The 26,750-nt window shown below is 45.8% G+C and overlaps 1 protein-coding gene and 1 long non-coding RNA gene across 2 annotated transcripts in view; one reads left to right on the top strand and one right to left on the bottom strand.

Moving 5' to 3' along the window:
• Positions 1-4,933: 4,933 nt before the first annotated feature.
• LOC144231045 (uncharacterized) lies at positions 4,934-9,738 on the bottom strand. Its single transcript, XR_013334967.1, has 3 exons — positions 9,475-9,738; positions 8,179-8,275; positions 4,934-5,101 (listed from the first exon to the last, which is right to left on the bottom strand). It is a non-coding gene; the product is annotated as an uncharacterized LOC144231045 (long non-coding RNA).
• Positions 9,739-12,242: 2,504 nt separating this feature from the next.
• The window catches only part of OSMR (oncostatin M receptor), a 35,472-nt gene continuing 20,964 nt past the window's right edge, over positions 12,243-26,750 (top strand). The window contains exons 1-6 of the mRNA XM_077763469.1: positions 12,243-12,306; positions 16,323-16,495; positions 21,745-21,916; positions 24,220-24,495; positions 25,817-25,946; positions 26,499-26,650. Of these exons, the coding sequence (XP_077619595.1) occupies positions 12,243-12,306; positions 16,323-16,495; positions 21,745-21,916; positions 24,220-24,495; positions 25,817-25,946; positions 26,499-26,650 (967 nt within the window). The remainder of the gene's footprint in view (positions 12,307-16,322; positions 16,496-21,744; positions 21,917-24,219; positions 24,496-25,816; positions 25,947-26,498; positions 26,651-26,750) is intronic.

The raw sequence follows: 26,750 nt of genomic DNA, 5'->3' as shown, positions 1-26,750 counted from the left end.
CCCTGCCATCACGCTCCCTTAACTCCCCCCTGACGTTCACTCCACTCGGAGTTGGTGGTGGTGTCCCTCCTGCCGGGCTCTGTTCACACCTGGAAGTGGGCGGTGCTCACACCGGTGTGCAGAGAGGAGATGGGGGAGGGGAGGGGTGCGGGGGTGCGGGCGTGTGGTGGGCAAACACCCACCCTGCTCGCCACTCAAGTGGAAGGGGCGCCGAGTAGGCTGGTTGAGCGGCGGGAAACGTGCACATGCAAGCGCCCCACCCCCACCCGCTTGCAGGGGTTCAATAGCTTGACCAAAAAGCTGGCCGCGGTGACAAATCCTGTAGCCCAGGGTTTTGTCCCTGACACCATGGAGTTCTTTCGTGATGGTCCTTGGCCTGTCCTTCATCAGCCCAACCATGCATGCATGCATGCATCCTGCCCCACTGTGGGACATGCTGTTAGGTTCCACTGAGAAAGGCCACTTGGTAACCAACAGGCTGGAGGACTCTGTGACTGAACTTATTCTCAATTCAAGAGGAGTAATGAGGGTCCATATAGACGACCCCATAGAAGTAAATATGGTGTATCTGATTTGAGCTGGAAAGAAAGAAGCTTATGCCCAAGTCTAAAGCTGACATTGGGACTGGGGTCAAGTTAATCATTGCCTCAGCCTCAGTTTCCTCCTCTGCAAAATAATAATGGTTCTTACGATGGACCAGGCACTGTTTTGAGTACTTTATGTATACCAGCTCACTTAAGCTTTGCCAGTGAGGGAGTGAGTAGCTTTGTCCTTATTTTATCAGTGAGGAAACCAAGGCCCAGAGAAGTTCCGTAACTTGTCTGTGGTCACACAGCTAACAGGCCAGAGTCAGGGATTGGCTTGGAGTCTGCTTATAACCACTGTGCTATGCTGTGCCTCAAACTCTAGGATCCTTTTCAGAGTGGTTCTGGGGGTGGTGCTTCATTACTGTCCTACTTTGTCTCCCTCTTCAGCTATTTTAAAATGCATCCTAAACGGGCGCCTGGGTGGCTTAGTCGGTTAAGCATTCAACTTTAGTTCAGGTCATGATCTCACGGTTCGCGGGTTCGAGCCCCACGTCGGGCTCTGTGCTGACAGCTGGCTCAGAGCCTGGAGCCTGCTTCAGATTCTGTGTCTCCCTTTCTCTCTGACCCTCCCCTGCTCACGCTGTCTCTCTCTCTCTCTCGCTCTCGCTCTCAGAAATAAATAAAAACATTAAAAATAAATAGAATGCATCCTAGACTTAGCTGTGCCTCAGAATCCTTCTTGGAGCTTTTTAAAAGCACTGGACTCCAACTTCAACTGCCTGTTTAGAATCTTCAGGTTGTGCTCAATTTGTATCTGCCCTGGTAGCAGTCAGTACTGTTAGAAGCTAATAGTTCCGGGGAGCTCACCACCTAATATATCTTTGCTGGACTAAGTTAATTCTCAGCTATAATTTGCCTCCTTATGACTTACATCTTGGTCTCAGTTCTGCCTCATGTTGTCCCCGCAAATATGTCTGAGCCTTTTGTATCAAAGGTCACCTTGAAAGCATGCCACAGGACTCAGGCCACATTGGGGAAAGTACTTATGCACTGAGTCTCTCCTACTCCTTTCTTTAACCTGAAGGTCCAGGAACAGAGGTGTGCATGCAGGTGTGCCAGAGCCTCTCTGATGTTTCTTATAATGCTTTTGTCTTGAAAAAGGAACAGGAAAACTGCTATGAGTTTGAAAGAGAAATCGGTGGTAATATGTTTCCACAAGAGGAAAGAGTATGTTTTCCTTGTGGGAACTGGGCTGGGGCACTGTTGGCTCGCGTAGAAGGAAATCTTCCTGAGTGTCATCTTGCTCAATTACAGGAACAGGGAGACCTGGCCTTCCTTTCCCTGGAAGAGGAAGTCCTCTTTGATTTAAAAAACAATATGTGAAATGGGGGAAAATCAAACAGAATATTGTGAGAGATACCCCTCCCTCCAAGCACGCTTCTTTGTAGCTGCATAAAGTCAGAGTTTCTTTCCCAACAATTGTGTTATTGGCTTCACAGCCTTCCCTCCCTCTCATTTCAGTTCTGCAGTTGGCCCCTGAACAATACGGGGGTTAGGGGTGCCTAAAAATCCACATAAAACTTTTGTCTCCCCCAAAACTTAACTGCCAGTTGTCTACTATTGACCAGAAGCCTTCCTCATAACACAGTTGATTAACACATTGTGCATGTTATATATACTGTTTTTACAGTGAAGTAGGTTTGAGAAAGGGAGATGTTATTAAGAACATCATAAGGGAGTGAAAACACATGTACAGTTCTGTACTGTATATTTTGCAAAAGTCTGTGTATAAGTGGACCCATGCAGTTTAAACTGGCTTTGTTCAAGAGCCAACTGTACTGGCTTTTCAGCATTTATATATTCCAGGTTGTCCAAATTTCATTTTTATGTTTTAAAAATAATTCAAATAATAACTGACTATGTTCTCATTCAAAAAATAGAGATGTATAGGAGCATCTGGGTGGCTTAGTCGGTTAAGCATCCAACTTGGACTCAGGTCATGATCTCCCAGTTCGTGGGCTTAAGCCCCACATCCGGCTCTGTGCTGACAACTGAGAGCCTGGAGCCTGCTTCAGATTCTGTGTCTCCCTGTCTCTGCCCCAGTTCCACTCGCGGTCTGCCTCTCTTTCTCTCAAAAATAAATAAATGTTAAAAATTAAACAAAATGGAAAAAATAGAGAACTATATGGAAGGAAATGTAGACTACCATGGTCACACCTGTTCCCACTCAGAAGAGGGATGGTTACATTTGGTAAATACCATTCCATGATTGTGTTTTCTTTTCTGTGTATTTGTATAATATGTACACATACATATATCTTAATATATATAATTGAGATCTTACTATATATTGTGTAGCTTACTTTGTCATTTTCCAGGCCTTAGAGATCTTCCCATGTCAGTACAAAGCTCTTTTGTTAAAGGCTACGTGTTATTCTAAGTTAGAAATAGAATTTATCCAGTTTTTCCCTTCTTGATGGCCTTTTGGATGATTTCAAATTATTCAATATTAGCAATAGTACTTTAGGAAAGACTGCATTTGTCTTACTGTGTAAGCCTGAATATTTCTGTGAAATAGAGTTATAAGGTCCAAGGGTTTGTCCATTTTGCTACTTGATGCAGTTCTTTAAATCAGCACTGCCTGCACCCCAGGTACTAATTTAAATTCAGTGCATGGGAATCTGTTTCCTTCATCCTTCCTAACATCAGCCATTATCTTTTTTTCTTTAATTTAAATTTTCAAATCTGGTAAATGAGTGGAAACCATTATAGCATTTTAATTTGCTGTTCTGTTTTCTCGACCTTCTCTGTCTCTCCTTATGCCAGCACCACCCTGTGCTAAATGCTCCAATTTTTTAATGTTTTATATCTAGTCGTATATATTAGTCTTTTTTTCAAAAAAAAAGTTCTTTTAAAAATTATTCTCATCATTTCTCTTTTGTATAAACTTTACAAATAGCTTGTCAAGTTTTAAAACAATCCTGTTGGAATTTCTCTTCGGGTTTTCTTGGGTTCATAAGGGTTTATACTTGTTAATTCTTTATGCCTTAGTGGTCTTTCTGGTATGAACTCCCCAGTCTGCAGGAAGCAGTGTGTGTGGAAAAGACTGGACTTCACGTTCTGGGTGAACTATGTCATCCTATGTCAGGGTTACTTCTCACCTTCTGAGCTGTCATTTCCTCATCTGTGTAAGTGGATAATAACCGAGATTCTTTCATAAGACTCTTGTGAAGATTCAGTTAATAAATTCGTGTCGATCACATAGCACAGCGTCTGGGCAGGGAGTGAGTGTCCACTTCGTGCTGGCTAGAATCATTCTCATACTTCCTTTCAGACCCTACCGTGGCCTCTGCAGTGCACCTCGTCGTAGAAGGAACCAGTAAATCTTTCCTTTCTGTATCAGTAGTATCCTAGGAGACAAGAATATGTAATAGTTTCTCCAACTTCACCGTGCATGTGACATTCACTAGGAATTCTTTTTTAAATGAATATTTTTTATTCTGTAGCCCTAAGATGTGGTCTCAGATTTTACATTTCTAGCAATCTGTTGGGTGATATCAATGCTGCTGGTCTTCATCCACACTTTGAGTATATAACCTTTCACTGGTATTTAAAATCATGCTGCTAGTGGTAGTATTTCCTATTAGATTAAGTATGGTGGACAGGACTTGTAAATTGCTTTCTTTTAGTATTATATGCTAAAGAACTAAATTATTGTGTTGTTTTTTTCCTCCCTTCCTTCCTCCTCCTCCTCCTCCTCCTCCTCCTTCTTCTTCTTCTTCTTCTAAAGGAAAGAGAGTTAGTAGAGCACTGAATATAATACAAAGCTCTAGTCCTAGATCTGAAGCCATTGAGACAATTAACTCTCTGGATTATTTAAAACTATTGTCTTAAAATGAAGACCACCACATAAAATGTATCCAGTCTGAGTATAAAGTCTAAAGTCAACGAAAAGAAAAGCCATACTTTCAAGTGTCTTACCAAATAGAGAAATGTAAGATGTAAGAACACTTGGAAAACACGGAGTTAGCTCCTACTGTGTGAGAACAGCAGATGTTGTACGTCAACAGAAGCTATGCTGTCATGTGAGTAAACTTTTCATACGTCATGTGATCTCTTGGTCACCTCTTTCTATTTCCTACCTTCCCAGTGGGAGACTTTGAGCAAGGTAACCTCTCTTTCCTTAGTATGCCGGTCTATCAGAAGGGAATGACAGTATGTTTTTCTGCCCAGGACATTGATTACCTTCTGTAGTTGAAAGTGCATTTTTAAAGCCGCTATATTCTCTTAGAATCTGAGAGATCACATTTTTATATAGGAATACATGACACACTTGTAGGGTGATCCAGTACTTAAAAAATACCAACCTTTTTTCGGGCACCTCTGTGGCTCAGTGAGTGAAGCATCTGACTCTTGGTTTTGGCTCGGGTCATGATCTCACAGTTCTTGGGATCCAGCCTCTCTGGTTGGGCTTTGTGCTAACAGCACAGAGCCTGCTTGGGATTCTCTCTCTCCATCTCTCTCTGTCCCTCCGCTGCTCACACTCTCTTTCTCTCTCTCTTAAAACAAACAAACTTAAAAAAAAAAAAGAAAACATTTTCTAAAGTCTGTTTGACAACTACAGTTTGGATTTGAATCAAAAAATATTGTCATCTAGTTTAACCTTGTTGGAATATATGGTTCAAATATGAAAGTATTGGAATTGCATCTACTTGCGTACATAAATATGTGTAAAATATGCACGTGTTTTAAAGAATGCTTTATGTTGCAGAATTACATAACGTGAGAACGTCGACCGTAATTTCCGTCATCCTGCCCACCTCCCTTACCCCATCCCAGCTCTACTTTTGTAAGTGTTAGTAGTGGGGTGTGTCTTTGGGGGCCAGTTTGGGTAGAAGTAGAAGACAGCAAGGCAGAAACAGATGTGCAAGAGGTTTGGGGGAAACACCCTGGTGAGGGATAAAGGGACAAGGGGGCGGGAAGAGGCAGAGAAAGCCTGCAAACCCCATGCAAGGTGACAGGGAAGAAGGTAGATTGAGAAGGAGGTGCTCCCACCTGCAATGCAGTTCTGAGAGTGTTTTGCCCAGGCCACTGGGGAGACTTCAATCAACTGTTGCCTATTGGAGGAGTCCCATGTTGAACAGAAAATGTTTGGCCTGACCATCAGCTGGGAGCAGCCTGCGCGGACTGCGGGCTGGGGTTTGAATGGGCGTTGGATGGAAAGGGGCAGCGGTGCAGGCTCTCGGTCAGCTTCGGTCCCTGCGACAAATCCTTCTAAAGGTAGCACCAAGTGGCACGGCTGCATGGTCACACACCTGTCTTCCAGAGGTGTTTGTATGCACACGCTGTTCAGAGGCGTGCTTTATCACTCGGTAATTTTTGTGTATTCTTCTATGGCAGCACACAGATCTATCTCATCCTTTTCACAGTTCCATAGTACTCCTTTATGGAAATGCACCACAGATTTCAAGAACATTTGGATCGTTTCCATTTTTCCTAAATATTAACAATACTACAATGAACACTCTTCAAGACACATAATTTTTGTATACAGACACAATTATGCAAGCGTACTTTTTAGAGGACAAAATTCCAGAAATAGAATTTCTGGATCAAAGGGAATGCACCCTGGAATTTTAATAGGTATTTTCAAAATGACCTTGATAAAGTTGTGCTTTTTGACCATCGGTGAGTAACAATGCCTGCTTCTTCACACTCTTACCAATGCTAGGTATGAAGGCCTTTTTGGGCATTGCCAGTTGGACACCACACAGACCCACATACAGACATATACAGTTACTGTTTTAATTTGCATGTATTTAATTAATAATGATATTGTCCAGTTTTTCTTTAGTCTCTTTTGGCTACTGGTATTTCCTTTTGTGTGTGTGAATTACATATTCATATTATCTGCCAGTTTTTCTACAGGGTTGCTTATCTATTTTTGATTGATTTTTTAAAATATTTATTTATTTTTGAGAGAGAGAGAGCAAACAGGGGAGGGGCATTGAGAAAGGGAGACAGAATCAAAGTTAGGCTCCCAGTTGTCAGTGCAGATCTGGAGGTAGGGCTCGAACTCACCAACCATGAGATCATGACCTGAGCTAAAGTCTGATGCCTGACCGACTGAGCCACACAGTTACTTATCCACAGGGATACAGTTATTAAGTGCCAGAGCAGTGATTGGACCCTCAGCAGTCTTATGTCAGAACCCATGCACTTGACTATTGCAACTTCCTTTCCCCACAAATGTCCAGGTTATTGTTCCAGTAAGATTCTGGGGAATAATCTGTCTTGTCCCCAGTGACTTAAAATATTATATCATTAGCATATAGTAAATTCCTACATATTTGGGGGGTCCAGAATACTCCTTGGATCCCACACAGAACTGCCATATAGAACTCTTTTTGGATCTAGGTTTTCTGTTCCTTTTTTTGGCTTCACTTACCACTCAAAGACCCAGCTGTAATCAGTCACAAGTTCCAGGAATCTAGATTTTAACTGAATATTGCTTAAAAAAAGAAGAGCGATTGTGCATAAGCCGATTCAGCCTCATAAATGAGGAATGACCTTACAAAACTAGTAGAAACACTTAAACAGGCAGGTTTAGAGAGAGGGCAAGGAGTGTCTGAACCTTTCTTCGGGTACCACCTCCAGGCAGTGGATACTTTCTTTAATTTAATTAATTTATTTTTTTAATGTTTATTTATTTTTGAGAGAGACAGAGGGGGAGCAGGGGAAGGGCAGAGAGAGAGACACACAGAATGTGAAGCAGGCTCCAAACACTGAGCAGTCAGCACAGAGCCCAACACGGGACTTGAGCCCGTGAACTGTGAGATCATGACCTGACCGAAAGTCCAATGCTTAACCGACTGAGCCACCCAGGCGCTCCTGGGTGGTGGATACTTTAGAAGAAAGAGGGGGTGGAATTGGGGCGAAACCTTACAGGTAATGCGTCCTGTAGTGTAATGGGGGAGGCCCTTTCAAAGGGGATCCCAAAGACATGGCGGTGCTCATAGAAATAAAGAAAAACAGATGAACCTGGGAAATGTGGGGAACACACTGCATCTCTTGTGCCGCTGCACAGAACTCTTTCACAGGGAGCACACACCCAAGCACACTTCCTGGATGAACAGCTTGTTTCTTTAAAATAGTATTTGCATATGACATCATGGGGCACCCAGCCAATTCTGAAGAGTTTGGCAACACGCCCCTGTTCTTGGGAAGCAAATGACTGGTTGTGTTGCTTCTCCTTGGGATTATTTATGGTGAGGAAACTTCCCAGGAATAAATATTTTAGTAATGACGGTACCAGAAGTACTAGCAAAGAAGGGCAGACTCACACCCTTTGCAAAAGCTGTGCGTGTAGTGTTTGTACTGAGGGACGTTCAAAGGCATCTTCGTTTTGCCCAGAGACCAGATGTGAATGAGAAGTTCTACAAAATGGGGGGGAGGAATTTTTCTTTACTTTTCTCCCTTTCTCTCCCCAGAGAAGAAATGTCAATGAAAGACTATGAATTAGGGAATATTTGGCAACAGGAAAAGTGGAAGGGCCTGAAAAGGAATCTGCTTATTAAAATAGAATTGAAAGCAAAGAAGAAAGAATGTGAGAAAATTGGTACAAACGTTTATTCATTTACTAGATACTTACTGGGTAGCAATTGCGTCCTGGGACTGTGAGAGACAGCAGGGCCTGGGTCCAGGCCTGTCCTCAGGCAGCGCACAGTCAGGCTGGGAATGATGGCGGTCTGAAAAACAGAAATAAAAAACAGGGGCAAAGAACTAAGCAGCATGGGGGAGGCAGCCAAGTGGTTTTGCCTTTCTGAATTCTTCCCGACTTCCTTTTCTTACTGGACCCTGGAGGTGGCAATGCTCCCCGCGGACACTTGTGGAGAGAGAAAGCCTGATGGAAGCGCCAGAGGGCTCGGTGGGCTTTTCCAGAACAGCAGCCCCAGGGAGAGCACGTGGAGCTGCCGCCCCCGCCGCCCGCCGAAGGGGCTCACGGCCCATCTGACGCTCAGCCTTATCCTCCAGATGCCCGGGGAAGGCCTGGCCTAGGCCTGCATTGTGCCTGATCTGCATCGGGGGCGCAGTCTAGGGTGCGGGGCTCCCCGGAGCTCCTGCACCAACCTCTCTTCTCTGTATTGAGTCTGCAGGCGATCACCCAGTCCTGTGGCTTAAGTACCGTATGCGTGCGCCCAAGATGATTTCTACACCTGCCCGGACCCCTCCCCCGACTCCACACTGTGTGTCCAGCCAGCTCACGTGGGTGTCGCACAAGCATGTCCAACGTAGCGGGCTGCTCACCGAGCCCTGATGAGAGCCCGCTACATCTGTTCTTCTACATCTCACTTCATAACAACCGCCCCTCTGCCAAGGGCTCAGGCCATCTTGGGGGCCACCCAGGATGTCTTGCTTTGTCAGCGCCCGTCACATCCTGCCAGCCCTGTCTGTCAGATCTCCCCTGAACTCCACCGCGGTTCCAGCCTCCGCTGCCGCCACCCCGGCCTGCGCCAGCGCCGTTGCCCCTGGACTACTGCACACCCTCCGAACTGCTGCCCCTCCCCCTGCTCCCGCCCCTCAGTCTCTTCCTGGTCTGGTGACTGAGTAGACTGTTCCTGTCCCCGCTCTCCCCAGTGGCTCTCACCTGGCTCAGGGTAGAAGCCACAGTTGGGAAACTGCCTCCGTGGCTGCTCTCCCTCCGTGGACCCTGTTTTCACCTCCCGCTTCTCACCTCTCCCTGCAGCAGCAGCTCCAGCTGTTCCCTGCATAAGCCCAGCACTCTCCCATCTCAGGGTCTCGCGCCACCCACCCCCTCACCTCCGGGTTCTTGAGTGTGCTCGTGGGGGGGCTCGCCAGCCAAGGGCTGTGCCCCCACCGCAAGGTACCTGGAGGCGGATTTACAGAGGAGGAGGGGTGGGGGCCCAGGGGCTGAGCCGCCCGTCACCTGGGCTTTGGAAGCAGCCGGCTCAGAGCCCTGGTGTCTGTGTTCTTCCCGTGGCCTCAGGCTCCGGGGCGTTGGGAACGCTGTCCATGCGGCGTTTCCCCGAGGCTGACACCGGTGTCCCTGGGATGCTCTTCCAGCTGCGGACTGTCGTTCTGCAAGTTTGGGCGAACTTTACTGATCTTGTCAAAGAGTGTCCAGACAACGACCGGGACCCATAGTCCCGCTGCAAGCGGTCCTGAGGTGGTCAGGGGCCGGCGGTGCTGGGATGGGGGCCGGCCAGTCTCACGCCACGAGAAATAGCCCCTCTCCTCGGGTGCAGGCAGTGACCACTGTGGCCCGGTTGCCACGTGTCCATCACGTGTCAAACGTGCACGTCAGAACAGATGAAAGGAAAGCTGGTAGGTCTGAATGGCTGCTGAGGCCGGCCTCCTCCGAGTCACAACCCTCCGCGTGTGAGGCGGTGGGGGAGGGCAGGACTTCCAGACAAGACTGTCCTGGTGATTCCCGAAGACTTCCCTGTGATCATCAGACCCTAGAAACAAGTCCTTGGTAAATGCCCGTATTTTTGGACTTGGTTACGTGAAACCTTTATTCTTTAATTTCTGGTTACGTTTAATGGGTAGGTGGCTTCTAACTTTTAGTTTTAAGTTTCTCTGTCTCTATAATTTGTTTAAATTTTGCAACATGTGAAGTATCTGACTTACCAGAACTCCAAAATTTTAAAAACACTTTAAATAGCCCTTTCATACAGAGAACATGAAAGCCTCCCTCCCTCCCTGAATCATCTGGTCTTCACTTGACGGGCTGAGATTTCCTCACAGCATGGCACCCTGCGTTCCTCAGGTGATGTCAGTGTTAGGACAGTAAGATCCCGTACCCATAGACTAGGACTGGAAGGATGCTCCAGTTGCGCACTGAGCACCAGATGCTACATGCTACCATCTTCCTTTGCCTTGTCTTTGGTTCTGAGCAGAAACGGTTTTCTCTTGAATTTGTTTTTCTCTCTGGCTTTGATATTTAATTGTAACAGGAACCTGTTTGAACTAATAAGTAGGGATCTTAGAGGGGGACAAATGACCTTTTTGCTAAAAATAGAAGTAGTGGAACGCAGTGCTTAAAGAAATATGACTAAAAGCTGTCGTTTGCAGACTTTTGCTTCTGTTTGCAGTTGGGCTCATGTGTAAGCAGATTTAACTACCTAGAAGAATTGAATGGTTTGGTATATTCTTCTGTCTTCACTGCTGTTCCCATTTAGTTGTGGGTAGTGAAAATGGGTGATCTGATTCACTGAATTTCTGGCTTTTGATGAGGTCCAGGTGGCTAGACCAGAGGCAAAATGGACTCTGAAATGTTTTATTGCCTCTGTTTGGGGTGAGTCAGACTTTGAAGTAAAAAAGTGAAACTCAAGGCTTCCCTTGACTAACACTCTTATTATAAATTAAGAACATATTAGCCTTCTTGAGGTCACCTAGGTTCATTCTTTGTGCCCTCAGATTGGCCTGTGGTCAAAGGACCTGATGAATCAGTGAAGTTCTTTGACCTGCCGTTTACAACGCTCCTCTAAAGCAAGGAAAAGCGGAAATTATTTTGAACAATGAGACACTGCCTGTCTCTTTAGGTGGAAGGTGCTTATATTTCCTCAGTGAGATTCTAATGAGGCAGACACGGAAGAGTGGAGATGACTCCTCTATAAGTAATTAATTCAAACATAGCTCTTCTGTGTGGTATATTTATACAATGGAATACTCCATGGCAATGAGAAAGAATGAAATCTGGCCATTTGTAGCAATGTGGATAGAACTAGAGGGTGTTATGCTAAGTGAAATAAGTCAGATAGAGGACAGATACCATGTTTGCACATATAGGTGGATTAGGATTAAGCTAATGGAAGACCATGAGGGAGAAGAAGGGGAAAAATAGTGGGGGAGAGAGAGGGAGGCAAACCATGAGAGACTCTTGAATGCTGAGAACAAACTGAGGGTTGATGGGGGTTGGGGGGAGAGAAAGGGGGGTGATGGGCATGGGGGAGGGCACTTGTGGGGATGAGCACTGGGTGTAATATGGAAACCAACTTGACAATAAACGATTTAAAAAATAAATACATAAATAATACCTTTTCTACTTGAGATAAAAAAAAAAAAACAACACATAGCTCTTCTGAGACCATGGTCCATTTTTTTTATATTTAACTTTTGATTCTTTGCGCTATGCTTCTTTACTAACCCTCGCTTGGTCTGAAGAAAGTGGCAGGTCACTTTTGTATTGCCACCCAGCCACAGTGGCACACTCATGGCAAGCACTCACTGCTCCTGCCCCAGGATCAGATGCTCTTGGCAAGCTGCCAGCAGAGCCAGGCTGGCCCCAGGGGGAGCAGCCTCAGTGATCAGTTCTGCCTCCTGTGTTACCCCTTCTCCTCCTGGGTCCAGGAGGGTAGCCCAGAAATGCCCCTTTCATGCCAAAGGTGGAAACACAGAAGAGCAAGCAGAAGTACACAAGGTGTGCTGAGGTCCAGGCTCCAAGCCAGCACACCATTGCTTCTGCTTTCTGGTGGGTCAGAGCAAGTCACATGGAGCAGGGAAACACACTCTTGTTTTGGGGGGCCCGGGGAGCTCCAGACTCACATGGCAGGGCATGGATGAAGGGGGAGAGGAGCATGGGAGCCCTGAATACCACCATCTACCACAGTTGGGTCAGAGAAGCCTGCTCGGAGCTAAAATTGAATACATTTTAATTCTGTATAATTTCTCTCTTTCAGAAAATCAGAACCTATGGCTATCTTTCAGATAACATTCCTCTTGGCATTGCTGTCCTTGAGAACTTACCAGACCAAAGGTAAGAAGTGGAAAGAACGGTAAAGAAAAAACAACAACAAAAAACCACATAGAGAAAAGAACGAGGTAATCTGTGCTTTGGAGAAAAGTTGATCAAGTCTTTTCTTTGGCATTTACCTGGAATTGGTAGGGAGCTCACTCCACCACTTGGAATTGATGAGGAGCAGTGGTGTGCTTAGTCTTGACTATTCTTTCCTTAGTCTTGATCACTTACTGTAATAAGCCGCACCGTAATCTTGATTTCCTGGTCAGTGTGCTGGCCATCGAGGCACTTGTGAGTGGATCTAATCTGGGAGAACGGGGGTAGGTACGCTGTACGTGGCCATTGCCAGAGAAATTCTCCCGCACCTTGCCGTGTGGAGATGGGGTGCACTAGACCAGCGACGGCCACTAGGATAGAACAAGTTGAGGCCCTTCAGCTGGATTCACAGAGAGGCTCTTTGCTGCAAGACAGTGTGCTGAGTACTGGAGTTCTGTTGATGGATGAAGAAATGGTGTTTGTCCCTTAGCTGCTCTCCCAGTGAGAGTGTTTTTCAAAAATCAACTTTGTAAATATAAGAATGCAGCACTTGTAGAATGTTTATAAATACTTTGTATATTCCTTTGAGCCAGCTTGACGGTACTCAGGCGTAAGTGAGTGAGTGAGTCTGTTGGTTTTTAACATTTGTTGGGGCACCTGAGGGGTTCATTTGGTTAAGTGTCCAACTTTTCAAGCCACGTTGGGCTCTGTGCTGACAGCTTAGAGCCTGCAGCCTGCTTCAGATTCTGTGTGTCCCTCTCTCTCTATCCCTTCCCTACTCACACTCTGTTTCTCTCTCTCTCTTTCGAAAATAAATAAACATTAAAAAAATTGTGTTGCTTTCACCTGTATTTTACAAAACTTCGCCTTTTTGTCATTCTACGTTTATTTGCTATACTCCCTTTGTAACACAGAGCATAGACAGGCGTATGCTCTTAGTCATTATTCACACAATTCCTTTCTATGGATTCATGAAAATGATGTTTGCAAGAAATACCTATAGAATTTTTCTATTTCCTTTAAAACTCTATGAAAAGATTTTGGATATAAAAAGGAGATTTTGTTCTGATAATAGCTCAGTTCTCTGATATTCTTTGGGTCTGGGTCTGTTTCTTTTAGGTTCAGGGTACATGAGAAGTTGCTACTTTTCTGACTTCTTAATATTCTAGTGTTGATAATACCCCATAATCTGGAGCTGAACGATGGGAATTAGGACTTCTCATCTGTAGTCTGTGTGCCCCTCACTCTATCTTACTTGCTAAACGCGACACAACTGGACTGAGTGGGTGGTCCGTACCACAGGAAGGTTCAGGCCTGGCCAAAGCCCCTGATTCCCAGACAGACCCACACCCCTGACTCCAGGCTCTCCAGGAAATCCTAGGCATTTAATTTTGGGCTTTTGGCACAGCTCACTTCCCTAGTGAAGTCTCATTATCAGATCCAACGACAGTTGACTGTGTGGCTTCCATTTACAGCACACTCTGTTTTCAGAGGGAGCTCAGGGGGAAGAAAGCACACTTTCAGGCCCTTTCATTTAGATCAGATGTGCATATACCTGTTTCTCTCTTTACCAGTCTTCACTTGTGCTTCTGGCCTTCTCAGCTCAGCACGCCTACTGGGCCAGCACCCTGTCTCTGTCCCCACCTACACTGCTTGGACTTTTTGCCTTTGTGTTTGCTTCATCTGCCAAGTACTCACTAAATCTCCCACCCCATGACCCAGCCGGGCTCAGGTCTGAGATTCCGGTTCAGATGTCCCAGCTTCTCCCGAACAATGACACAGAGTCCAGACTCACTTCCAGTTAGCCCCGGGCTCACGTCCTCTTTGGTCAGAGATCATGACTGTGGCATTGGGTTATCTTTTCATCCATTCTCTTGTGCAAGTTATATACAGACCAAGATGGAGATGTTTTATATACATCTCTTGGTCTGTATATAAAATTATGTGTGTGTATATATATATATACACACACACATATATATATTATATTCCATAAAATAGTAGATCTTTTACGGAAGTGAACTGATACTATGTATGCTGGGAGTGTTTATACCATATAGTTACTTATTAAACTATATATAAAGTATGTATATTGTGTATAATATAAGTATGTATGCTGGAAAGTTATACTATAATTTCTTACTTGTAGATAAAGTGTGAAAATATATACAGGTAAGTCTGTATACTTTAGCAATACATACTTTAATGTATACTTATTCAAACAATACAACATATGATGAGGGTTTTTACCTTTGATGTTAAATGTTCTTCTGAAATAACATTTAGTGGCTTTGTGATGTCCCAACTTGTAAAGGGATGACGGTTTATTTTCTTAAGTAGTGTTGGGGCCAGACAGAGAAACTGGGTGGGGAAAGTGGGAGGAGAGTCTATGATGAAACCCGGGCCTGACTGATCGCCAAGTCTGCCCTTTTTGGCCACAGTCCAGGACACATTATAAAAAGAGAACTGGGCCAAGGGCCAGGAACCCCAAGCTCTGGTCTAATTGTGTGACCTTGGGAAAGTCCCTGCCCTTTTTTTAACCTCAGTTTCCTCACCTGAAAATAATGGGGTTGGACTTAAGAATCTCTGAGTTCCCTTAATCTGTCTGACTTTACCCTGACATTTCCCACTATTTCCCGAGGAAGTCCTCAATTGCTTTTGAACAAATTATTTCTGACTGCTGTCTCTCAACTACCTGAGTCACTCAACACTCACTGATAGCGTATGTCAATATAGAGTTCCTCTGTTGCCCAAAGCATCACGAAATCGCTTTCTAGAGCTTCCAGAAAAAGAGCTGATCCTGGTGACTGACTCATTCATTCAGTAAGTGGTCATGGTGTGCCTACACTGTGACAGGTGTGCTATTGGTCTTGCTTTCAGTGAGCTGAGTAAGACTCGTCCCACCTTTCTTTAGCTGCAGCCCTTGGGGGGCCACAGAAGAGGCAGTTACAGCAGTCTCTGATCAGTGCTCCAAGGGCTTGGAAAAGCAGCCTTGGGGAGAAGAGAACACCAAGGCTGCCCTGCGTAGACGTGTTAGTGAGCCGGTGCTTGTCACGCTCCTGAGACCTTGTGGACGCCCTGGGTCTCTCTAATTTGAGGTCAGCATCTTCTGTGGGGAAGAGGTTGTGCCAAGTGCCGGGGACAAGAGTCCATTCAGAGATGCCTATGCCTCAGCCTCTCCCCTCCAGGAAGTTTGAATCTAGAGTGTGAGACCGACGGCAACAAACCGCGATGCCCACAAAATGCAGTGAGGGCTGGGAAAGACGGGTTGATTTACAGCACCTGGCATCCCCTGGTGCTAGTGGTGCCACAGTTATTAAAAGTATTTCCTCCTGGGGTCCCTGCGTGGCTCAGTCAGTTAAGTGTCTGACTTTTGCTCAGGTCATGATCTCACAGTTTGTGAGTTCAAGCTCCACATGGGGCTGTCAGCGCAGAGCCTGCTTCAGAGCCCCTGTTTCCATCTTTCTCTGTACCTCCCCCACTCCTCTCTCTCTCTCTCAAAAATAAAACATTAAAAAAATAAAATATTTCCTCCTATTCCATAAGGAATCTGCTCTTTCATATCCCTAAACCTCCTTTTAACTTATGTCTTAGGCTTGGAAGACTCACCCAACTGACAGGTTTAAGGAGAGGATGAATAATGGCTGTTGCCTTTAACTAAAGAATTGAGAAATTTTATTCACAAAGGAGAAAAAAATCTCTAACCAAATAATAATACAGAGTGACCACCACAGCTTGGGGTTTGAGTGGGACGCTCAACCGACTGAGCCACCCAGGCGCCCCTCATTTATCTAGGTCTTAATTTCTTCATCTACCAACTGATTTCTAAATTCCCTTACAGATTTTTAAGAAATGTCTGATTCTAAGATGCACATGTGAGCAGTATTTTCCAAAACTAAACTATGGTGATATTGACCAGTTTATTATCTGCGACTATTCAGTTGTGCCTCTGTCAAGTTTTGCTGTTTGTATTAAATGTCTTGGTTTTGATCTTTCAGTCTTCTCTGAACCTTTGCCATTGGCCCCTGAATCACTGGAAGTTTCTGTCAATTCTACACATCAGTGTTTGCATTTACAATGGAGTGTCCACAACCTTACTTATCATCAGGAATTAAAAATGGTTTTTCAGATAGAAATCAGTAGAATTAAAACATCTAATGTCATCTGGGTGGTAAGTATATTTTGGTCTTTTTGGCTCAACATTTTAAAAATCCTTTTCTGACACCATGATTTGTCTTATAATTTATAACATTCGCAAAAATCCCAGTATGGAAACATTTTAGCGACTCAGAATGGTTTTCCTAAACAATTACATTTCTGTCTCTTTAGTTAAGAGGATATAGGACAAAGTAACACAACAGCTTTGGTTTAGAAGGTTGGATGAGATGTGTTAAGAAATTAGATCATTTCTTCATTCCTGATCTGTCCGCTAAGAATGCTCTTGGGGCTGTCCTTACAGGTACTAGATTCCAAAAATCCATGAAGGACAACCTCTTTTTCCCTGTCCACCAGAGATTTTTCTTAAATAAGGTATAATTTTTTGGCAACTGTGAAAATCCTTATTTTCACAACCTCTTTGTCTTTGAATTATTTCGGATAGANATTTCTTCATTCCTGATCTGTCCGCTAAGAATGCTCTTGGGGCTGTCCTTACAGGTACTAGATTCCAAAAATCCATGAAGGACAACCTCTTTTTCCCTGTCCACCAGAGATTTTTCTTAAAATCTTTTTCGCTTGTCTTAGTTCAAATCCTGAACCAAGTCAACAACCATGTTGTGTCCATTTAGCTGATGCTTCTCTATCTGGTGCATTGGGCACTTTGGCAGTTTCTGTCAATTTCCGTTTATAGTCTCTAATTTTATGTTAATTTTTATGTTATTTTAATGTTATGTTAATTTTATGTTATTTTTTTATAACATTTATTGATTTTTTTTTTGAGAGAGACACACACACACACAGTGTGAGCAGAGAGGGGCAGAGAAAGAGAGAGAGACACAGAATCTGAAGCAGGCTCCAGGCTCTGAGCTGTCAGCCGAGAGCCCGATGCGGGGCTCAAACTCACGGAGCATGAGATCATGACCTGAACCAAAGTTGGACACTTAATCGACTAAGCCACCCAGGTGTCCCATAAATGCCACTGATTTTGAAGCCTCCAGTTACTTTCCATATTCAAGAAATGCATTTGAGATCTGAGAGGCCTAATTAAATATAACTCTGCCAATTTAGGATTGACACTACGTCTACAACTCCACACATCCAAGGGTAGTTTCCAATGAGAGCTAAAAGCAGAAAGTGTTCTGATTTTAAACAATAGCAATGCTCATGGACAGCTGCTCACCGTCCACCATCGGTACATCTTCCTACTATTGTACCTCATGCTAATCATTTTTGTATTTGCATATCTTTGACGGATACACTTACTTGTTGTTGATTTGGACCCAGTAAGATATTGCACAAAGGTCTTATTGAGACTAATTGTCTAAGAAAAAAAATTTGGGGAGAAATGCTGGAAGAATCTGTGGAAAACCAGTACTTCACACCACTAGCAGAAATGACATTAACCATAGCCCAAGTGGATCCCATTTTTTATTTTCCTAATAGGCAGTTGTTCATATCTGTTTTCAGCTTTGATTCGTGTTAAGAGTTCTTTTCTCAGGGTAAAGCAGCTTGTGAAACCTGCTTCTGTAACCTACTAAGACTCAAGATCTTTGAGCATAGAGCTTTAACTTGTCCTAGGTGGTATCCCCATACCACAGGCCCAGCCTGACGGGGACGGGAAATCCAAGGCCCAGAGAGATCTGTTGTGCTACTCAAGGTGACAGAGCCAGCTGGCTCTGTCCTTCTCCCACATGCCCCATCAGCGATGTTGGCCACACGCACTCCCCGGGACATCAGTGGCCATGTGTCCCACAACAATGCCATGAGAAGCCCTTGCCTGAACCTCACAGGCCTAAAGTCCAGGAGAGACATGAGGTTCTCCCTCAAGTGAAGGGGAAGAAAGCCAGCCAAGGGGTGCTGCTTCTGTCTAGAGCCCTGAGTCCCCTCCCAGATGGCATGGGCCACTCAGAGCCCTGCTGGCGGCCACAAGCTCTATGCCGTCTCCCCTGGGCCAGCTTCTGCCCTCAGTCTGGCCAGCCTCTTGCTTTATGGCCCTATGAGTGGCAGAAGAAGGCAGAGCAGAGTGACAGCTCCAGCCCAGAAGGAGGCCTGGAGCCGAGTCTCAGGGCTCTGCGTGCCTCAGGAGCCAGTGACCTACGGCTTCTGTCATGTGCCAGTCTCTTGTGACTTAACAGTGTCTGCCAGGGCTGGAGGAAACTTGCCACTTCAATTACTGAAAACGGCCCAAACACAGTTCATCACTTTTTTTTAATCGCTGAATTGATGCATTCAAGGAAAATTTTATCTCCTCCATTGCGACTCTTTAACAGCACAAAGCACAAGTTGTGGTTAGAATCCACAAGTAGTGTCTGAGGGAAACCGAGCCCACGGCGTATTAATGAAGTGATGAAATCATACAGCATCTTGTTGGAGACCGTGAGCCTGGGCCCTGCCGTTAGTTCAAGGTGCAGGTCTGCGAGTGCTGAGCAGGAACGAGGAGGTCACACTCCCACAGAGGTGTCCTCAGCGTGGGAAGCGCAGTGCTGGCTGCCGACAAGTTTGCTGTGGGGCTGGGATTAGGCCTGACCTGCTCCAGCAACTTGTGGAAGGACCCTCGGAGCCAAAATAAGAGGATTAGAAGCTAATTTAGAAAGGAGGATGGAGAAGAATGTTCTGGAAGAGTCCACAGGTGTGAGCCAAGGCCCAGAGGGAAGGACTGGGAGCTCCCAGGCCTGAAAACACTGAGCATGTGGGGGCAGGCATGACCCGGGTGGGGGAGTACACGGGACACTGGGGGTCATGCTGTAAGAAGAGGAGGAATGACAGGCTCTGGTTGGAAGTGTGTGAAAAGTCCACTCTGCTGCGGGTGGGGAAGCTGGAAAAGGCGGAGTGTGACCCGTATGAAGCAGGCTGTGGGGTGGGTCCAGTAGAGAGGTGCCTGGAGTGGCGGGGGACAGTAGGGATGACAGAAGAGGCTAAATTTCAAAGAGATGCAGGAGGTAAAATCCAGACTGTGGCTTGTTGACAGCAAGGTCTCCATTATTGATAGAGTTCTGTTGTTTTGTTTTTGGTATTTGCTCCTAAACAATTAAATCAAAATATACTTAAGACTGCTCGTATTAAATAGTAAAAGTTGCAGAGATCAGGACTTCAAAACTTATATTTAAAAAATATGTTTTGGGGGCACCTGGATGGCTCAATCGGTTAAGCATCCGACTCTTGGTTTCAGCTCAGGTCACTATCTCGTAGTTCATGGCTTTGAGCCCCGTATTGGGCTCTGTGCTGACAGCTCAGAGCCTTGAGCCTGCTTCAGATTCTGTGTCTTCTTCTCTCTCTGCCCCTCCCCCTCACACCCTGTCTCTCTCTGTCTCTGAAAAATGAATAAACCATAAAATATAAAAATAAAAAATACATTTTGTAGGTTAAGGATAAAGCAGTGCAATAAACTGAAATAGAAACATTGGTAACTCGCGAGTCCTGCAGAGAATGGGGCCATGCACCCTTGGGTGCCGCCCCGTTGGACTGAGGTGCTCTCCCCCCAGGGCTGGGTTGGCTTCTGCATAGGGTGCTGGTTAAGGTCAGCAGCCTGGAAGGGGAGAAGGCGTCAGTGGAGCACAGGCCTCAAGGTTTGCCAGCTCCAGGTTGTGTGTGACATGCACATTGCCCCATCCTCTTGACTGTAGGGCTTTCACTTGGCTTTTAGAAATGGGGGTGCAGACTCAGTTTTCTGCAGGAAAACTGTGGTGGCAGAGAGCAGATGTCCTGGAGGGGCCCCCTGAGGAGCATGCGTGTCCAGAGCAGTGTGGGACATGAAGGAGAATAAAGCACAGTCCCTGATGTTTGCGGCCACGCTTGAGCCCAGGACACAGCAACAGACAAAGTACCAGCAGCTACACACCATGTACAGGAGGGCTTCAGGAGAGGCGGGGTTGGGTGGGCAGGTTCCCAGTGGGCAGGGTGAGTGGGGACACTAAGCCAGGGGCCTTGTGTGAGCAAATGCTGAGCAGAAGCGTAAACCTTTTCCCAAAGTGCAAGGTAGAGCACTGTGTCCAGAGAGATTCCTGTGAGGGCCAGGTAGGTTGGAGTCAGAATGTAGATGGCTGTATATGGTTTAAAGGAGCCATAGAAGCCTATGGAATTAGAGAATGAAAATACCACTAAGTTAGAAAGGTCAGGTAAAGGCTGTGTGGGAACACCAGTTGCAGTTCAGTGTGGACAGACGTCCCAGGAGCACAGTGGAAGACATTCCTGTGTGGTTGACATTCTGACAGATGCTCCTCAAAGAAGAGGATATGGTCCCTGTGGCCCCCAGATCTATAAAGATAAGGGACCAAACCAAACCAAACAGAAAACAGACAACAAAGCCCACAGGCCTCATGGAGAGCCATCTAGTGGCTTCTGAGAGACGGTAGAACGCCTGGGTACCATGAAGGGCTGCCCTCTCTACTGAGACTTGGCTACCTTGATCTGACCCTGGCTAAAAATGAATATTAAAAAAAATACTCGTCAGTCTTGCTTATATTTTTTTAATGTTTATTTTATTTTTTCGAGAGAGACAGTGTGAGCAGGGGAGGGTCAGAGAGAGAGGGAGACACAGAATCCGAAGCAGGCTCCAGGCTCCAAGCTGTCAGCACAGAGCCCGGTGCGGAGCTCAAACCCAGGAACTGTGAGATAATGACCTGAGCTGAAGCCAGATGCTTAACTGACTGAGTGACCTGGGTGCCCCCAGTCTTGCTTTTTTTTTAAATTTTTGTTAATGTTTATGTATTTTTGAGAGAGAGACAGAGCACAAGTGGGGGAGGAGCAGAGAGAGAGGGGGACACAGAAGCAGGCTTCAGGCTCTGAGCTGTCAGCACAGAGCCCAATGCAGGGCTCTAACTCACAAGCTATGATGTCATGACCTGAGCCGAAGTCGGAAGCCTAACTGACTGAGCCACCTGGGCGCCCCTGGTCTTGCTTATTTTAAAGAATGACTCAATTCTCTAGTTTACAAAAATTTTCTTAGCAGGCTCCGTGTGACAGTGCCCACCTTCTGACTCAGATCTCTTCCCCCAAGATGTAAGTAGCTTCAGGTTTCTCACACTTCCTCCACATGAGCCCCCTCAGGATCAAAGCCGTAGGCTGCGGGAGCTGAGCTTTCAAAGGACAGGAGGCTGCAGGAGGTTCTGCTGAGGCATCCAAGCAGGGGAACTGGCTGGTTGGGAATGGACTGCACTTGTGCATATTGAGAGCTTCAGTGGGCTCCCAGGTGTGTGCTTTGGGGTAACTGGTCAAGCCATTTTCCAGGCCAGCATCACTCCAGGTGTTTCTCTTTATTTCTAGGAGAACTATAGCACCACTGTGAAGTGGAACCAGGTTCTGCGTTGGAGCTGGGAATCCAAGCTCCCTTTGGAATGTGCAAAACACTTTGTAAGAATGAGGAGTGTGGTGGACGATGCCCAGATCCCTGAGCCGAAGTTCTGGGGTGATTGGACTTCGTGGGAGGAAGTAGATGGTAAGAAGTGAGGTGATAAAAGAATTAAAGTGTTTAATATTATTTGGGGATCCATAGTCAAAGAGTAGAAGTCTCTTTTGAGGAGACTGGGTAGAAAAGGACATTATTTTTCTTTGTCTTCCCTTGGAACTCAAAACTATGGTTCTGAAACTTGACACCAGGAAATAGACATCTATGGTTTTGTCTCAGAATTTGTTCACTGAGGTAATTAGGCAAGTTCAGACAACTTTATATTCATTTTCCAAACATGCGACACATGGAATGCTAAGAAAACAAGGCAGGATGTAAGTTGCACAATATTTTGATTAGAATAAGACAAAATGTGTATGCAGCTAGAGCAGAAGTTGGGAACCTTTTCTGTAAAGGGCAAGATAGGAAATATTTTAGACCTTGTTGGTCTTAGTCATGACTATTCAGCTGTGCTATTTTAACATGAAAGTAGTCCTAAGCAGTATGTAGACAAATGAGAATGGTTGTATTCTAATAAAACTTTATTTACAAAAACAGATGGCAGTCTGGATTTAGCCCATGGGCTATAGTGTGCCGATGCCTAACGTAGAGAGAAAGGAGTGAAATATGGAAACGTGACATCAGGTCTTCATTTAAGTAATGAGATTATGGATAAATATGTCTTAAATGTCTCTTAATTTTGATAATTTAATTTTTTTATAATTAAAATTTAAAGTAGATTTCTCCACAGTTTCTTCTGCTCTATTTAATATGTAGGCAGGTACTAAAGCAAACACATTTGGGTTCCTCAACTTACATACCATGCCAGAGTATCTGAAATTACTGCTTTGTTAAGTGTTTATGCAAATTTATTAATTCAAACTGATAACACATTAACCCATGAGTAGCCTAGTGATTAATACTGGTAATAGAATTAGATCTATATTTTAGTCATATTTTAAGTATTCTATATATTCATTTAGCCCTCAAATCAGTCCTTTGAAATATGTATTAGTCTTATCCCCACTTCACAGATGAGGAAACTGAGGCACATTTAGCTTAAAGAACCCACACAAGGTCATCAAGCCGCTAAGCGATCGAGCCGCAATTCCGGCCCGGACAGCCTGGCTCCAGGGACCACCCTCTTCACATCACGTCCTACTGCAGAAAGAGGAAACGCAGAAAAAAACTGAGATTAAAAAGATAGTAAGAGAGAAAGAGAGAACAACATTATTAACAACTTTGATAAAATAGACTAGGTTTCTCAAAACTGTAACCTCCAAACTCCTCAGGAGCGAATGGAAAACCTGACTGATTGTTCCTAACCCCAAACACTGGGTCTCAGCCATGGTTGCACATTAGAATCACCTGAGGACCTTGAAGAGCGCTCCTCTGGCCAGGCTGCACAGCGTGGGTGACGCTGCTGGTGGCAGTTTCAGTGACAGCAGTGGGACGAATGAGTAGGAGCAGTGGAGCTGAGCAGTTAGAAGCGGGGGCAGCTTTGGGGTGCTGGGGTGGCTTTGGCTCAGGTCATGATTTCACTGTTTGTGGGTTCGAGCCCCGCGTCGGGCTCTGTGCTAGCTAGCTCAGAGCCTGGAGTCTGCTTCAGATTCTGTCTCCATCTCTCTCTGCCCCTCCCCCACTTGCATTCTCTCTCTCAAAAATACATAAAAATGTTTAAAACCATTTTTTAAAAAAGAAGGGGGTAGCTCCTTCAGGGAGCCTGACGGTGGAGGAGCGGGTCCAGAGTGGGCTGGAGGGAGGCATGGCGAGGATGGCCAGTTGGCTTAAAATGCAGGACACCCGAGGAATTTTATTCACTGATGGGCGGACAGAAGGAGAGACCATGGAACAGGAGGCATTTGAGTGACTGGCATTTCTGAGAAGGTGGGAAGAGATGAAGAGGGCCACAGCCACGGGGATGAGCAGACCTGGCAGGTGTGACTGTGGCTTTGCCACTTGCTGGGTCCGTGGGCTTGGGCTCAGTCCTGGCTGTGGTGGTGACATGAGGTGGTATGGATGGCGTAAGATCGCGTACCTCCCGCTGAACGCAGATCCTCCCTCGTGGCTGCGGTCCATGGAGGGCGGCTGCTGCTGTCCTAACCAGACGCTAGCCGTGACCGGGTCATCCCAGTGTGACGGCACGAGCTGCCGGCGCCCGGCAGCGGCATTTGTGTGACAACAGGAGCCACCTTGGGAAGGACTCTTTCCGCAGGCTTCCAAGTTTAATGGTTTGCCTCGAAATTTAGGCTTCTATTCCTCTAGGAGGTAGAGGAGGCTAAATTTATCTGTTGAGAAGGGAGAACAGAGGGGCTGCTTTGAATTCTGAGTGATGTCTTTTGTTTATCTTGTAGTGCGGCGTTCTCTTGGACCCGATCCATTGTTCGTTTTCCCTAAAGATAAGCTGGTGGAAGAAGGCTCCAATGTCACCGTTTGTTACGTTTCTAGGAGCCATCAAAATAACATATCCTGTTACTTGGAAGGCATACTGATGCACGGAGAACAACTTGATCCTAATGTCCGTGTGTTCCATGTGAATAATGTTCCTTTCATTAGGGAAACTGGAACAAATATCTATTGTAAGATGCACCAAGGAGACGTTATAAAAGGCATCATTCTCTTTGTGTCGAGTAAGTATGCACGATCCCGCTGCTCTCTCTCCATTTCCTAGGGAATAGATAGACCGTCCTTTACCGGAAGACAAGTAAACATTTCCACTCCATTCCTTTGTCTCCCAGCTCGTCTAGGAGAGACTCTGGAAAAGATCCTCTGAAGCTGTCCCTGCTGGATTTCCTGTTGTTTTCCTGTCCTTATGAACAATTATCTTCTAGAAACAGGAGTGTTAAAGGGGAGAGAGTTCAGGTCGTGGCCGGGACCACTGAGAAAGGCCCTGCCTCACCTTAGCTGTGCTGCAGTCGGACAGCAGGGAGAGGTTGCAGGTCAGATGTGTCAGGAGAGGCAGCCAGCGTTGTGCCCAGGAGACCTGGCTTTAAATCTTCCCACTCCCGGGCGTGTCGCGTTGGCTAAGTCTCCTAGCCTCTCTGAGCCAGTTTCCTCCTCTGTGAAACGAGCCCGGAAATGGTGGTTTGAGGGTGAATGAACGTGGCCAGAGCCTGGCCCCGACGCTGGAGCTGCACGCAGTAGGAGTTTGGCAGATGGAGGCCATCCCTGTTCTGAGGTGGGCACGGAAAACGTGAGGTGCCTCCGCTGGTGCCAGCCAGTGGAGAGGGAACACTTTACTTTTTCCGTAGGTCTGTGTGCACGTACATGCCCATTGGCCTCCTGGGTTTCGTGTGGAGGCCTCCCTTCCCCTGCTCAGTAGGTAGGCCAATATCTGTGACTGCCCGGTCCCTGCTTCTGTTGCCACGGTGGGCTCCAGGCTCCCAGACGCCTTGTGGAGCTGTTCCGCTTGGAACAGCCTCTGAGAGCCACAGTGGCTCTGGGGGCTTGGAGGCACTGCCCGCTTCCTTAGAACCCCCAGCTCCCTGCTGCTGAGTTTAATGGCTCCCCGAATCTGACTTCCCAGCATCCCAAGCATGCTAGCCCTAGGCTATCTGCAAGCCCCAGCTTCCACAGGGAGAGCAGGCAACACTGACTGCATTCATGCGTTCTTGCGCTCACTCACTCTGTCTGACACTCCACGACTGGTTGAGTGCCTACTAGCAGGCACTGGCGGGCCAGCCTCCATCACATAGACCCAGCGCAGATCACTGCAGAACTCCTACCACCAGTCCTCATCCCCGGTGGTGCCTCAGAAAAGAACAAGGAAAGGAAAGAGAAGGGGCCAAGATGAGGCAACTGAAATGGGACGTTCTGGAGCTGCGAGTGTGATCCTTTTATCATTCAGAGGAGCTCTGTGGCCTCAGACCCCAAGGGAGCTTTCTCCATTTTCCTTGTCTTTCAATAAAGAGACTTAACTAAATCTTTCATCTGTTTTCTTTGTGTGGACAGAAGTATTTGAGGAGCCCAAGGATTTTTCTTGTGAGACCCGGGACTTGAAGACTTTGAACTGTACTTGGGATCCTGGGAACGACACTGGCTTGCTCACACAGCTTACCCCCAGCTACACTTTGTTGGAATCGTAAGTTAGCTCTGACTGCATTCTTGATAGGTCTTTCCTTGTTTAAGGCACTTGTGCCAACAACAAGGGTCACATTTAGATGTTACAGAAAATGTGAACAAGTAGTTTACAACCACCCAGCCAGGGTCAGAAGATCATTAAGCAGTCACAACTGTGTAATACTGTACACCTGAGTTCTGTGAAATCGTAGCATAAAAAAGATAAGAGAAACATTTAATGGTGAATCTTGATGTGAAAATTGTTCCCTCTGGTGATCTGGGGATTTCTAATTTCTAACATCTTAAGAATATTTAAAATAAATTGAGAAGTATTCTCACTACCCATATGAGGGGGGCAGTCAGCAGATCATCCCTACGCACTTAACCACACAAAATAGAATTTGTTGAAACAACATCTTCTTTGTTGGCATTTGTTGATGACAGTGGATCAGTGCCACTGTGTGCAACATGGTTTGAAAGCCACCGAGTGTGCTCCAAGGGTACAGGGATACATATCTGTGCTGACAGAAGTGGAAACCCTGAATTTATCGATTGGGTGTGTTTTTCTTTTAAGATTTTCTGGGAAAAAGGCAATCTGTACACACAAAACCTGGTGTAATTGGCAAGTAGCTCCAGACTCCCAAGAAATGTACAACTTCACACTCACGGCTGGAAATGACTTGAGGAAAAGAAGTGTTCATCTTCTTTTCAACCTGACTCATCGAGGTGAGACTAACGTCAGAGCCCGCTGTGGTTACTGACTTGTTGTGTGACACAGTGTGTGATCAAGGAAATGTGCTATAGATTCCTGCCCGAGTCACATCCG

This window comes from Crocuta crocuta, unplaced genomic scaffold (assembly GCF_008692635.1).
Source record: "Crocuta crocuta isolate KB4526 unplaced genomic scaffold, BGI_CrCroc_1.0 scaffold4, whole genome shotgun sequence".
Lineage (NCBI taxonomy): Eukaryota > Metazoa > Chordata > Mammalia > Carnivora > Hyaenidae > Crocuta > Crocuta crocuta.
Note: the sequence above shows the minus strand (reverse complement) of the source record. Positions and strands in the feature narration are given on the sequence as shown.